Source organism: Spermophilus citellus (assembly GCF_964194105.1).
Source record: "Spermophilus citellus genome assembly, chromosome: 7".
In the NCBI taxonomy this organism is placed as follows: Eukaryota; Metazoa; Chordata; class Mammalia; order Rodentia; family Sciuridae; genus Spermophilus; species Spermophilus citellus.
In genome coordinates, this window is record NC_138188.1 from 106,581,695 (window position 1) to 106,597,358 (window position 15,664).

Here is a 15,664-nt window from a genome sequence, read left to right on the forward strand (position 1 = left end):
AAACAAAAAATATGGTAAGCAAACAACTTAAGTTGAACTTTTAAAATAGGCCAGGCATGGTGGCACAGCAGCTGTGTAATCCCAGCAGCTGTGGAGGCTGAGGCAGGAGGATTACAAATTCAAAGCCAACCTCAGAAACTTAGCAAGATCCTATGTAACTTAGAACTTGTGTCTGAATAAAATATTTTAAAGAGGGCTAGGGATGTGGCTCAGTGGTTAAGTGCCCCTGGGTTCAATCCCTGGTACAAATAATAATAATTATTAATAATTATTAATTAATAAATTATTATTATTGTCATTATTATTATTTTAAAACACCAAGTAAAAGCATAAAAATGGGCTAGAAAAGTACCAAACTCACAATAACTTACCTCTATGGAGGGCAAGGTTGGGGTGGGTGTAATATTTCATTTCTTCAAAACAACTACAAAAAGAAAAACAAAGACGTGAAGTAAATAAGACAAAATGTTTAAAATCTTTAGTTCTGAGTAATAGAAATGTACTTTGCTATTGCTTTTCTGTAATTGAAATGTTTCTAGAAATTAGAAGTGAAGTACACATATCCAGATGAAGTCCTCCCTACAGATCCTTTTATTGTCTTCACAAATTCAAGTAAATTGTGAACAACCAGCCTGGACGTTATTTGAAACTATTCTTTTTAAAAAAAAATATAAAATTTTACACTGGAGGTTTTAAAAGATCTGGAGACTGTGGTTTCGCATGTCGGATTGCACAGGGCGCAACCGGATGGAATCAGGATGTGTACCGAGAACACAGGGAGGCAAGTCTGAGGCTTGCTGCGGTGTGACTCCCGAGCTCGCTCGCCCACGCTGGTCCCCCCACCCGCATCCTTCCCAGTTCCACTCAACAGATCCTCTCAAGAAAGCAAGAAAACTAGCTTCGGGGGAAACTCCTTTTCCCGCGCCTCTTTACTCTTTGTGGGAGTGAACACATTCTATAGGCGGAGCTTGTTTGCTGGGTTGCTGTTAAAACTTGTCTCCGCACTTACCTGAGCACTTGGCTTCCAGCACCCTGCCTGGCAGACACTAGCCAAAATGATACCTGGAGGCTTGACTGAGGCCAAACCTGCCACTGAAGAAATCCAGGAGATTGCTAATGAGGTGAGTTGGTGCCGTTTCAGGAAAAAGTTGGATATAAATCTCAATTCATCGTTTGATCCTGTGTTAAAGGTGTGGGTGAACAAGAAAACCAGGGCTTTGGTGAGAAATGTGGCTTTATCCAGCTTTCATGCAGCTAAAAATGGAACACTGAGCTTTCAGACAAAATCTGGAATAATCCCAACACTTGCCAGAGAGACCTCCACCAAGTCACTGTTGCTTGTCAGAGTCTCAGTTTCCCCATTTGATAAATAACAATTTGTTTTGGATCATGTCTCTAAGGCTTTTACTTAAATGTATGATTCTAAGATTACTAATTCAGTTATTTATGAAATTTTTCCAATCTTGCTCAGTGAAAACAACAGGTAGTGGAAGTCTAAGGCTGTTGACAATTTCATATACTGGACTTTAAATGCACTTCAGGGAGATGATTTTTAAATGGGTTGAATGAAGAACAATATTGTAAAGGCAGTCAATTACAGACTTCCTTCACATCTGCCTGAATAGACAGTGTTGCAGTCCTTTAATAGTTAGAGGATGATTCAATTAGGAAGAAATAATATAGTATATGGTGATTCCAGGATCTTATAGGCCACCAAATTGATTATGGTAAGAATAGAACTCTAAATGTTTTTAGCAAACTGATATAGTTTAAGTGGTGTTTGATTAGCTCTCACCTAAGTTTGTAATTTATTGCCTCATTTTCTAATGCTTGTTTTTGTTTTATTTTTTTCCTCCAAATCATCATTCAATGACATTATCTGGCAAACTAGATCGGCTTTCTTTGTGAGTGGTAGAGATAGGATAGTTTATTTTTTAGGGCACTGAGAGATCTATAAGAGTCCAGATACCTGGAATTCTAGCACTCATATTCTTTAGGAATAAATATTTCTTTTTCAGAAGTTTGTTTATTTAACATTAGACCTTTTTCTTTTTTGGAGAATATACTAAGTCATTAATACTTTTATTCGAATCCCTGTATCATATCAGTGTTCCCAAACTTGAATGTGCCTGAAAGTCCCTATGGGTCTTGATAAATTGCAGATTCTGACTCAGGAGGTCTGGGTTGGACCTGAGATTCTGCATTCCTACCAGGATTGCAGGTGCTGCTGCTGCTGCTATCCAACCTCGCCTTCCTACAAGACCAGAGGTATATGTTATCCTCCAGGGCCCCTGGGAGATGAGGCTTTTAAAATAGGGTACCAAAATCAAAGTTCTCAATTTCATTTGGAAAAGTCTCCTGCCCCACTAATCTAAACCAAAATAAGAATGTGTGTAAACACGACTCAAAATTAAAAAAAAGAAAAGAAATATGCATAGGTAAGACACCATAATTGTTTATTCAAATTTTTTTGTGAAATCATCCCTGAATCCCCAAAATCCCCTGAGACTCTGTAGGAAGCAGAGCTATAAGGAGATAGGGAACAATAGAAATTGGAAATAAAGAAGATATAGAACATTCCAATGATGTTTAAAAGCCTATCATCTTAGTTAGACTCATTACCATTTTTAATTTAAGTGTGTGTGTGTGTGTGTGTGTGTGTGTGTGATAGAGAGAGACACAGAGAGACACATGGGGTCCCACTGTGTTGCTCAGGCTAGTCTCAGACTTGCAGACTCCAGCGATCCTCCTGCCCCTGCTTTTTGAGTAGCTGGCACTACAAGTGTGTGCCACTGAACCCCGTGAGAATAATCTTTTAAAAAATAAGAAGCTACTGGAAGGCCTTGCATTGTTAACAACACCATCCATGAGCCCTGTCTTAAATTACAAAATTAATTCGACAGTGTGTTTCTTGCTGTGTACCTCAGGCTCCAACTTTGTCAGAGGTATCATGGGAAATAGGTGTTAACACTGCTACCTCAGCCCATAAAGGTGCTCTGAAGTTTTAAAAGCCTTGACCTCCATTCGATCTTGCATTTGATCTTTATAACCCGGGAGGTAGAGAGGGCATTATGTCCAATTTTCAGACGATGAAACCATCAAAGTGGCTAAGAGTCACCTGATTAAGAAATTAGGCTCCGTCCAGATTTTTTTTACTACGGGCCCCTTCCTCCACACAGCATTAGCACGTGGAGAAGCTTCAGGGGTGCAGGAAACACACAGGGGAGGAATAGCAGGGCAGACTGGCCTTCTCACTGCAGGCTCCAGCCTCACATTGAAATCATCATGAGAAACACACATGGATGAAGCATTCGGTAGGTGTGTTTCTTGGGTGTCTCCTAGGTGTCTAGCATTGTGCTAAATATCATAGATGCTACATTAAGGTTATAAGACATGGCCCCTGACCTCAAGGAGCTAAAGGGCAATGGGGAAAGCCCAGATATCTAGAACATTAGCCAATTAAGTTCTTTTCATGATCCTAGGCTTTGGACCAGCAAGGATGTTAGAGATTGCTTGTCAATCCTCCTGACCTTATTACCTTCAGGTGAACACTTACTGTCTGGGTGCAGCTCCTCAGCTGCTAAACTCTCCCTTGTCTCTCATCTGCCCTCTGTGGTAGGAGATAGCCTTAAGGGACAATGTCCAGATTAGTGTTGGAAGGTTTAAGAAGTCAGTAAACTGTACAGTTTAGGAAGCACTTTCACATCCATTATATCAAGTATTGCCCTACAAACAACCCCAAGAGGCAGATGTTATTGAAAGGACCGATGAGTGAGGACATTCAATCAACTCCTCCAAGATGATAGAACTGGTTGTGTTCCCAGGCAGGGCTAGGCTAGTGGGTAGGTGTTGGTCATCAAACACCTACTGTGATGTGACGGGGTTCCAGGGAAGACCTCCACTGCCTGTTGTTTACTTTGTAGGTTTTTTTTTTCCTTTTCTTTTCTTTTTTCTTTTTGGTACTGGCAATTGAACTCTGGGACACTCAACCACCGAGCCACATCCCCAGCCCTATTCTTTTGTATTTTATTTAGAGATAGGGTCTCACTGAGTTGTTTAGCACCTTGCTTTTGCTGAGCCTGGCTTTGAACTCATGATCCTACTGCCTCAGCCTTCCGAGTCATTGGAATTACACCACTGTGCTCAGCTTACTTTGTAGTTTTGTTCCTTCAACTTTTAAGTGCATTTCTATTTTTAAAATCACCTGTTAAAATGCAAGCATTTTTCAGCTTTTAAAATAATTGATGATTCTGAGGTTCCTCTCTCCTTATCTGGGAGCTTCTTAGTGGAATACCAAGTAAAGGGAGAAGCCCACTGGAGTGGGAGGGAAAGAAGAAGGGAAAGGTCATCACAGGAGAGAGCAAAGTGGCACAGACAAGTAGCAACTGCACATGCCAGGAGCTGACAGCTAAATTAAAGAGGGATGTTGGATGAGTTCAGAAAGAAAGTCAAACCAAGGGCTGAGAACTGAGAGGATTTATTTTTGAAGGCAGAAGACAAGACAATAGAGACGGAATGGATTATGTACTGAGAGACTCTGGAAGAAGTTGGGTCTGAGTATTCTTGGAAGACCTCTCTTCCAAGACTCTCTGTTAGTTGATAATCAGTCATTGCTCTTTCAGTCTTTTCTATTTAGGGAGACAAGTTGTCATAAAGGAAAACAACAATGGTCATCTCATTCAGAAGGTGCTGATTATGTAGACGACACTGTGTGAACTGCTCTGGCAGGCAGGACAATAAATGGTCCCTGGCCCCAGGAAAATTTATAAAACAGAATAGAGGTAAGAGAAATACATGATGAAATAAAGAGCCATACATGAACCTAACCATGAAAAGCCATGATATATGTAATAAAGGACCAATGGATGGTCCCAAGAGCAGAAACCTCCAGATCCATTATCTTGAATCATATATAAATAACACTGGATTAGAATTCACTCTGAGTATGCTTATGTGAAGGACAGAAATCTTATTTTAATAATTATTTTTGGAAACAAGGACTATTATTACACATACAAATATTCATGCCTACCACACCCCACCACATACCTTCAAGTCACTAGCCTGCTGAACACCATTCCTGGCAAACACACAAAACATGATTTTTGTATGCCAGTACACCACACAAACATATCTGCATGCCATCCTGGACACACCCTGGAATTCACATATCCTGGTTCTCACTAACCCCAGCCACAGATTTATGTTCCCCTCTCCCACCTCAGCCTCCTCCTCATCAGTCACCTCTCCCACTGCCCCACACCCAGAGAACCTGCCATTCAGCCACACCAGAATCCTCCAGGCACTTACCCTCCCATCTCCATCAGAACAAGCTGGGGCCCACTTGGTCACGCTTCCATGACAGGTGGTTTCATACACTCCTCCACCCCTGATTTCCATGACCCTGTGAGCTCCTGGCATTCCAGGCCTCAATTAGAGATCGCTCCCATGGCCTCCACCTCCTCCTCAGGTTCTTCTCCAAGGTCAGAGATCTCTGCTCAAAGAAGATGAGAACCACAGAAAACTCACCCATCACAACTCCGAATTCACACCCTGGGACTAGCACATGCCTTCAGTCCAATTTGTTCTTCATTTTTGAGAAACCTGTACCTTCTGGTCTCCTCAGTTTCTCAATCCCTTCTGTCCTCCCATGGTCCCTCCAACAGGATGTCTCAGTTCCTTCCCTTCTTGGAAAACTGCAAGCATCTGGTGCCCCAATTTACCTTTTCCCAGTTGGATCTCACCCCCTCCTCCAGTCTTAGACTCTGTCCTCCTTTCTTCAGCCAGTCCCTCCATTCTGAGCCAGCTGACTTCAGTTCTTCATCCTGGGTGCCTGACCTCATAGTCCCTCCTTTCTTCAAAATGTATCAGACGGCAAATGTCCACAAGACATGCCCTACAAGTCCCACCATTCTTTCACACAACTACCCACACTCTCCTTTCTAAATTAAAAAATCTAGTAAAAATTTCCAACATATGGCCCATCCATGACACCACTGTCATCTGTATCCATTCTCTGCATAGTTCAAGTGTTTCTGAAGAATTATTACAGATTAGGGAAATTTGCCTGAATGTTGGGTGCCACGTGATCCAATCTCCAGATCCTAGAAAACAGAACAACACACCAGGATTTATGTTTTGCAGCACTAAGGAAAGCTTGAACAACTCTGGAGTAAATCTATTTTACCAGGTGCTCCTCCCTCATGGCTTCCTTCTATTGACTGGGAGCCAAGTGCCAAACCCACACAGTGCCCTCCAGTGTCTTGGCTACTAATGTACATGGCAGGCTGAGCAAGGGAAACTCCAATTTAGGTTCAGCACAAGATCTGTCCATACCAGCTTCCTGACCATCACTCACAGCTGGCTTTCATCCTCCCAGTGTCCATCCTTCTGAATTTCAAGGTTTCACTGACAAGCTCCCCCGTTTGCTCCTTTTCCTACTCCCCTGCTCAAATCTCATCACACAGGTCCACAGCATCTAACACTGAACCGTGCAAATCTTTTCTACTGGAAAGTGAGAAAGAAGAAGGCTGCAGATTACACATCCAGTGAACCAGAAAACCAGAGCACACCATGTGACAGGTGCCACGGCACCAAGGAAATAAACCAGAGCACTTGGCATGAGCTCTGTCATGGAAAACTCTGGACTTATGATCTGCACATATCATAGAAAGGTCACAAATTTGGATCTGTTCATAGAACAGATAGAAATTTTAAAAATTATGATGCACAGGGAGGAAGAGCAGGAAGAAAAGATTAACATTAAACAGAGACATGAGGTGGGAGGGAAAGGGAGAAAAAAAAGGGAAATTGCATGGAAATGGAGGGAGACCCTTATTGTTATACAAAATTACATATAAGAGGTTATGAGGGGAATGGGATAACAAACATGGAGGGAAATGAATTACAGTAGATGGGGTAGAGAGAGAAGATGGGAGGGGAGGGGAGGGGGGATAGTAGAGGATAGGAAAGGTAGCAGAATACAACAGTCACTAATATGGCATTATGTAAAAATGTGATGTGTAACCGATGTGATTCTGCAATCTGTATTTGGGGTAAAAATGGGAGTTCATAACCCACTTGATTCTAATGTATGAAATATGATATGTCAAGAGCTTTGTAATGTTGTGAACAACCAATTAAAAACAAAATTATGATGCAAGCTGGGAAAAAAAAGTGAGCAGAAGACTGAAAACCAGGACTACAGATCAGATCCTTTAGTTTTAGGCAAAAACTTTAATAACTAGGACTGTGAAATTTTTCAACCTTAAGCAATCAAGCTCTCCTCACAAATTCCTTATTTGTAAAATGATGTTAAATCAATCCTGTTGGGAGTCAGTATAGAGACAAACCCTTTCCAACTCAGCTCCTAACTCAGTGGGTACCCAGCATTGGTCACCCTGCCTTTGTCAGCTCAAAAGGGTCAGAACCAGGGGAACCTAAAGTATCAAACCCCCTGTCCCACTCGGTCAGCTTCTCTCTTGTCATTTCGGTGTTTTCTCTGCGTGTCTTCTCCCCTTTCTCCACTTTGGAGCTTTGTTTTCCAACTCAACAATGCAATCATCTTTATCCCACTGACTCTGAAGGGCACAGGAGAAAAGGGTGGTAGTTTATAGAGTGGCTCTTCAAAAGTGGTCTGAGAACACAGAGTCTGCAAATGTCTACGTCTTTAAAAAGAGTTCTGCTGGATGAAGAGACACCAATAGCAAAGGACTCAAAACATCTGCCCACTGCTGGGAAGGACAGGATGGCCTCAGCAGAACTCCAGATACCTGGGGGGCTTGACTGAAGCTGGCTGCACATTAAATGCTTTCATGAGGAAAGCATCTCAAGTCAGAAAGTAAGGAAGTGCTCACGAAACGATGGAGCCATGTTGAGAAGCAACAATAACAACAAAAACATGATAACGAATTATAACTTTTAAAATAAAAGAAATACCTACAAGTCATATTAATAGAAATAATCATTGAATAAATGAATAGGAAAAAGTAAACAGGTCTTCCTTCCAGTAGAATTCCAGTTAACAGATATACACCACAGGAAAGATTGCTGTTGGTGAGAAACATCAAATGATGATAAAATTGGTGGATGAAAATCTGATGAAAAATAGTATAGTTGAACATGTCTCCTTACCAAATTTATATTAATTACAATGGGGGGAGAACAGTAACTTTACTGTGGCAGAAACTGGCAGATATCCTAAGTGATCCACGTTACCATCAGCATTAAGGAAACATGCAGCAAGAGCACATTAATTTACGCCATCCTTACCGACAGATGTAGACCACTAACAGAGAGAGGGTCAGACAAACCCAAATTGAGGGACGTTCTGCCAACAGTTCAGTATTCTTCAAAAGTGTCAAGATCAATAACGAAGACCAAAGAACGAAAGAGACCAGGGAGGTGTGCTAACTAAATGCAGTGTCGAATCCTGGAGCAGAAAAGGGACGTTTTGGGGACAACTGGCAAAATTCTAATAAGGTTTTAGACTCCTTAGTAGTATTATACCATGTTGGTTTCTGGTCTTGATGATTATGTTATAGATATGTAAGATGGTAACATTAGGGGATACTGTAAATACTATAAAGGAATTCAGTATATTATTTTTACAACTCTAAGTGTGAAATTATTTCAAAACAATTTTTAAAAAGAGGTAATAATTGGGCTGGGGTTGTGGCTCAGAGGTAGAGTGCTCGCCTACCAGGAGTGAGGCACCGGGTTCAATCCTCAGCACCACATAAAAATAAAATCAAGATATTGTGTCCACCTATAACTAAAAAATAAATATTAAAGAAGAGGTAATAATTATTGCTCTTCCTTTTTTTAATTAATCAAAGGCATATATAACTGTTGGAGCTTTCCCAGTCAAAATGTTCCTATATTGAATTACCACATAGATTTGATATTCATTCAGCCTAAAGCAACAAAGTTTGACATTTTAATCCATGTAATGTTTTTTGTTTTTGGGGGGCACTGGGAATTGAAACCAGAGACACTTAACCACTGAGCCATATCCCTAGTCCTGTAGCCCTTTTTATTTTTTATTTTAAGACAAAGCCTAGCTAAATTGCCCAGGCTGGCCTTGAACTTGTGATCTTCCTGCCTCAGCCTCCCAAGTCACCGGGATTGCAGGCATGCACCACCACACCCAGTTTAATTCATGTAATCTTAAAGATAAATGTTTTCTGTTGAAATATGGGAAACAGCTCACAGATCTCATTGTCATCTTTGAGGACTATTAGGAGCATGAGTTTCCCAGAATTTTAAATCACATAAATCAAGCCAATGTAGTTTTAGTAATTTGTTTCCTCTTTTCTTTTTTTAAGGTTAAACCACAGCTTGAAGAAAAAACAAATGAGTCTTATGAACAATTCGAAGCTGTAGAGTACAAAACTCAAGTAGTGGCTGGAATAAATTACTACATTAAGGTTAGAGTTCAATATTCACTTTAGCACTCAAAAATATCATATTTCTTCTTTGCTATGGTGTTTCTTGTTTCACATAATAATTTCACATATACTTTATTGCTTCTGGCTGTCCTAAGTGAAGATGCCTACCACGATACCTTACAAGTGGAAGACTCTCAAATCTGGCAAATGGTGTTGTATTTAAACTCCTTTTTTCCTTGTGAATTTAGCTTGCATATATTGATTCTTAACTTAATTTCTAGAACTTGTATAGGAAAACAGTTCCTAGATGTTCAGAACACATTTATTTCATGGCCCTGGTTGCTTCAGGTTTATGGTAGGAGGGCCCAAAGGCCTGGGGCCAAACCGGATGGTGTCTTAAAGGGTATGTTCCTTAGAGCTTTATGATTCTGTATGTCCAAATAAAATGGATCTTTAAAATGTCTTGAATCATTATCTAGGAAAAGAATGCACACCACTTTTGCCCTTAACTAAGTATTTTGATTAATATAATTTAAATAATTATTTTTACAACTCAAGTAGATCAAACTACTTAAATAAGCAGTGGCATATTTAAAATATTGGTTTTATAGCTATATCAAAAAATTAAGTGATGCATTGACCCAGTTCTAATGGAAGACTTTTCTTCTAATTTTTTTTTTTAGTTGTTGATTGACCTTTATTTATTTACTGATATGTGCTGCTGGGAATAGAACCCAGTGCCTCACACATACTAGGCAAGCACTCTACCAACTGAGCCACACCCCCAGCCCTTTATATTAGAGACAGGGTCTCGTTAAGTTGCTTAAGGCCTCACTAAATTGCTGAGGCTGGCTTTGAACTCACCATCCTCCTGCCTCAGCCTCCTGAGCCACTGGGACCACCTGTGTACACCATCACACCTTGCTAAAAATCCTTTCAATGTTACCAAAGGGGAACCAATTCAATAAGCCAGCCAAGGATATATGTGGGAGCCACTCTTGTTCTTACATATTAAAAAGATGACAATTCTGATTTAAAGAAGAATTACACTGCTGGTATAGCTCAGTGACAGATCACTTGTCTAGCATGCATGAGGCTGAGTTCAATCTCCAGCACTAGAACAGCAACAATAGCAGACATTCAAGTGTATTTACTTATTCTTTACTTAGCCATTTAACCAGGACACAGTATGGTTTATTTTTCTTTAACAACAAAAAAACTACTTAAAATATATAAAAAATTAATATTTACAGTAAATAAAATGCGTGGAACTAGTCAGTTCAGCATAAGAAAGTTATGGGCTAGTCAGGTGCAGTGGCACATGCCTGTTATCCAAGCTGCTTAGGAGGCTGAGGCAGGAGGATTTTGAGTTCAGAGCCAGCCTCAGCAAAATCGAGGCGCTAAACAACTCAGTGAGACCCTGTCTCTAAAATAAAACCAAACAGGGCTGGGGATGTGGCTCTGTGGTTGAGTTCCCCTGCGTTCAATCCCCAGTACCCACTCCCCCCGAAAAAGAAAACTATGAGCTCGGTACAATGGTGCACACCTATAATCCCAGCAATTGGGAGGTTGAGGCAGGAGGATAGCAAGTTCAAAGCCAGCCTCAGTAATTAAGCAAGGACCTAAACAATTTAGTGAGACCCTGTATCAACATAAAAAATAAAAATAGGGCTGGAATGTGGCTCAGTGGTTAAGTGCCCCTGGGTTCCATTCCTGGTACAAAAGGAAAGAAGTAAAGGAAGAAAAGGAGGGAGGGAGGGAGGGAAGGAGGAAGGAAGGAAGGGAGGGAGGAATGAAGGAAGGAAGGAAGGAGGTTGTGATACTGGGTTATATAGGCGAATCAATTCAGTCCTACCATATCTGGTCTCCTGGCAAATACCAGACCCAGGTGAGACATATGTGAGGGAAACCCTTTTGTATCCTCAGAAACAATGCCATCATTTTGTCCTTTCTCAACCTTTCTTCACAGCTGGAAAAGAAAGTTTCCCAGTTAAAAATGCTTTTTTTTTTCAAAGATAGGAATCTTTCCATCAAAACTAAGATCATTTTAATAAGTTAGGATTAATACAAACGCATAAATATCACATATTTACTCCCTTATACATTCCTTTAAAAGCTCATCAAAAAATGACCTTGAAAGTCTCTTCCCTTGACCCTGCCACCCTGTCCTATCCAAAGTTCCCTGCTTACTTCCTGTAGTATGGCTGTTGATTCCTTTGAGTTGAGCTATTCTCTAGATTTAAGATCTTGCCAGTGACCTCACCATCCCTCAGTGTCTTGCCTTCCTATCAAGAGGCAGGGTAATAGAATGGAAGGATCACAGCTTTTGGTTTCAGACCATCCTGGGTTTGAACCATTATTCCACTCGTTCTACTAGTCAAAGCCTGTGATTAAAGGCTGTCCTCTAAACCTTAATCCCTAACCTGAACAGTGTGGATAATAATCTCTGACTGCTTACACTCTGCCAAGCACTGTTCCAAGAGCCGGGCATGTCCATTTCATTTAATATTCTCAATCTACTGCGGCGACCAGCGTGATCAAACTAGCAGGTTCCAGCAACGGGTGATGGGAGATTGGAAGAATAAAGACTCATGTACTCAGATCTTGAAGATAAACAGCTGGGATTGGGTAGAGCGCTGCTCTCTGATAGAGAAGCAAGTCTAAAGAATTACACCAGCAATCTTTATTATATATGTCTCATTAATCAGATTTAGGACTATGCAAGCATTATTCTTTGTATTCATGAAAGTTACAGAGTTGGCAACATTATTCAGCTTATTTCTCAGTTACATTCTATAGTTGCAATGTGCAATGTTAGGAGCATTGTGTAGCTCCCAGGAAAAGTCCATTGTTTAAAGTTACTATTATGCGGGCAGAGAGCTATCAATATTATGGTTGTTTTAGTAAGAGGATTCCTGTATTCCCAGGAGCTGTGTACCTGAAAGCAAAGTGGAGGCTGTAAGACTCTAGGACACAGCCTCCCCATGAAGGACATTACCATAGCAACCAGGCATCCTGCACCTTTGCACAGAAACTTTCCCAGGCACCAAGCATACCACAACTATGAAGTCATCATGTACCCCAGTCTCAGACACTGGTCTCCCAATGACTGTCACTGCGCTCCACAATCTATGGGAAAGTATTATCTGCTTCTATTGTACCACTGATGAAAATATTGAACCCTGGTTAAGTAAAGTAACTAACCAAGGTCATAGAACTGTAAGAGCAGAGCCAGGATTGGGACCCAGAGCACCGGCTGTGCTACCCCTAATAATGCTTGCAAAGGTTGATGCCCTGTTCTAAATATAAAATAAGTGCTTTAACAAAACTACACTGTAGAGTGAAAAGATGTTGGAATCTAACAGATCTGGGTTTGAATTTGAGTTCTACCATTTGCTCACTGAGAGATTTATAGAAAATAATCATCTCTTTATATGCTTCTGCATCTGTAAAATGGATATTGTTCCAAATGCAGGTCTGTAATAACAAGTAAATATACTCAGGTGTATAAAATGCTCCTCACCATCTTAGAGTATCATAATAAACTTTGATAAATGGCATTTGTTAAAATTAAAGTAGAAAGGGATAGAAGAGCACAATAGATACCATATTAGACAGAACTTTTATTGTCTCAACCAAGAAACAAAGTGGAAATCCTTGCTGTGGTTTTCCAGGTCCTGGATTCATGGCCAAACTACCATCTCAACCTTGATATCAATGACTTTAAGATGGCTTCAACTTTACAAGGGAGGCTGGCCACCCTGCTCCCGCTCAGTCCTAAAACATTCAGTGGGTGTTTATAAAAGTAGGTTCTAATACAGTAGAGGGATGGAAAACATACAACCCAAAATTTTTCAGCATTTCTGATTTTCTAATGTTTTTCAGCAATTCTGATTGTCTTCTTTCTTATCAAATAATGTGGCACACAAAGTATCTTAATTTATAAGTTAAAAAAAAGGATCACCAAAAATATAGGCTGCCCCCTGTTTCTGCTCTGTGCATCTTTGGGGGAAAAATGATACTCTGTTATTTGTACCCAGATTATAATAAAAAATATATAACAAAATAAAACTAGGACATAAGCTTCTTGTAATGCCATTAGTGTTCCCTTTCTCATAAAATACGATGGAAGCTGAGTGTAGGAACACTGGCCCAGGTCTAGAAGCACTGTTCCAGAAAGGCATAGTGCAGTGAGGTCTTCCTAGATCCATTACTCTTTTCCATTGTATAGATACATATGATAAATTTCCTTTTCCTTTTTTGTCTTATACCTTTCAGGTGCGAGTAGGTGATGATACTTATATGCACTTGAAAGTATTCAAAGGTCTTCCTGGACAAAATGAGAAGTTGGTACTTACTGGTTACCAGACTAACAAAAGCAAGGATGACGAACTGACTGGCTTTTAGCAGGACATTCCAAAAGGGATCTGATTCTGTCTTCTGGCTACTGATTAATGATACTGGTAAACCATCAATAAAGAAATATTCCTTTTCAAATACATTATTTCTTCAATTTTTACTCATTTATTGTATTAAATATAAGTGACCTTTTCTTTCTCAAAATCAGTGTTATTACTTTAGGGTAGAAATTTCGTGTAAATTGACATCAGTTAGAAACCTCATAAAAAATTAGCCAGGCCTCTGTACTACCTCCACTCGAAGGATTACTAAGGTACATAAGCATTTGTCACTATTATGTTCTCCCAGTGAACTTCCTCATTATAATTATGAAATATTCCATTCTTTCTCTGGTTGTAGACCTTATTCTGAAGTCTGCTACTAATGCAGGTACCACAGTTTGTTTTGGTTGCTATTTAGTGTTTGTATGATATAACTTTTTTTTTTAACTTCTACATGGTTTTTTCTTAAAATAATGTTCATTATAGAAATATGCTTTTGTAAGAAATTAGTCTTAACTATTAATAGCATTTATTCCAAAGTAATGTGGTAGCCTTTTATTTTCTTCTTGATTTTTTTTTTTTACATTTTTCTTAAAAAAAAAAAAAAACTTATGGGCTGGGGTTGTGGCTCAGAGGTAGAGCGCTTGCCTAGCACATTTGAGGCCCTGGGTTCGATCCTCAGCACCACATAAAAATAAATAAATAAAACATAGGGGTAAAAAAGTCAGGCCTAACACAATTGGCTAAAGAATGGTGCTGTCCCTACTCCCTTAAGATGCTGGGCTATCAGATACTCAGCCTCCTTATTCTTTGTGGCTACTGAGAGCCCAACATTCCATCTCCACTCTCATACTTTAAAATTAAATCAGGTATTTCACAAAACATATTTTTATTTTAAAACAATCTTAAATGTACAGAAAAGCTGCAATAAACCTTTTTTTCCCCAGATGTTAGAGAGTCAGTTATCTATGGTGATTCTCTGTCATAAATATTAGTGCTCACTAGTACAAATAATGATGTACTAGTGAAAAAGGTTATTCTCCTACAATCAATCAACAAGTATATGAAAAAATGCTCATCATCTCTAGAAATTAGAGAAATGAAAATCAAAACTACTCTAGGATATCATCTCACTCCAGTCAGAAGGGCAGCATTATAAAGACAAACAACAATAAGTGTTGACGAGGATGTGGGGAAAAAGGCACAGTCATACATTGCTGAAGGGACTTCAAATTGGTGCAGCCAGTCTGGAAAGCAGTATGGAGATTCCTTGGAAAACTATGAATGGAACCACCATTTGATCCAGCTATCCCCTCTCCTCAGTCTATACCCAAAGGACTTAAAAACAGCATGTTACAGGGACACAGCCACATCAATGTTTATAGCAGCAAAATTCACAATAGCTAAACTGTGTAGCCAACCTAGATGCCCTTCAGTAGATAAATGGATTAAAAAATGTGGCATATATACACAATGGAATATTACTCAGCAATAAAAGAGAATAAAATCATGGCATTTGCAAGTAAATGGATGGCATTAGAGAAGATAATGCTAAGTAAAGTTAGCCGATCCCCCCAAAAAACAAATGATGAATGTTTTCTCTGATATAAGGAAGCTGACTCATAGTGGGGTAGGGAGGGGGAGCATGGGAGGATTAGATGAATTCTAGATAGGGCAGAGAGGTGGGAGGGGAAGGGATTAGCAATGATGGTAGAATGTGATGGACATCATTATCCAAAGTACATGTATGAAGACACGAATTGATGTGAACACACTTTATATACAACCAGAGATATGAAACATTGTGCTCTATATGTGTAATAAGAATTGTAATGCATTCTGCTGTCATTTATTTTTTAAAAAATCAATAAAAAA

At 39.7% G+C, this 15,664-nt stretch overlaps 1 protein-coding gene across 1 annotated transcript; it reads left to right on the top strand.

Moving 5' to 3' along the window:
- Nucleotides 1-1,055: 1,055 nt before the first annotated feature.
- Nucleotides 1,056-13,796, top strand: CSTA (cystatin A; the record flags this gene model as incomplete). The annotated part of the gene is made up of 3 exons (XM_081302278.1): nucleotides 1,056-1,121; nucleotides 9,327-9,428; nucleotides 13,668-13,796. 3 exons carry the CDS (start codon nucleotides 1,056-1,058, stop codon nucleotides 13,794-13,796), a joined length of 297 nt encoding a protein of 98 aa, XP_081158404.1.
- Between the last annotated feature and the right edge of the window lie 1,868 nt (nucleotides 13,797-15,664).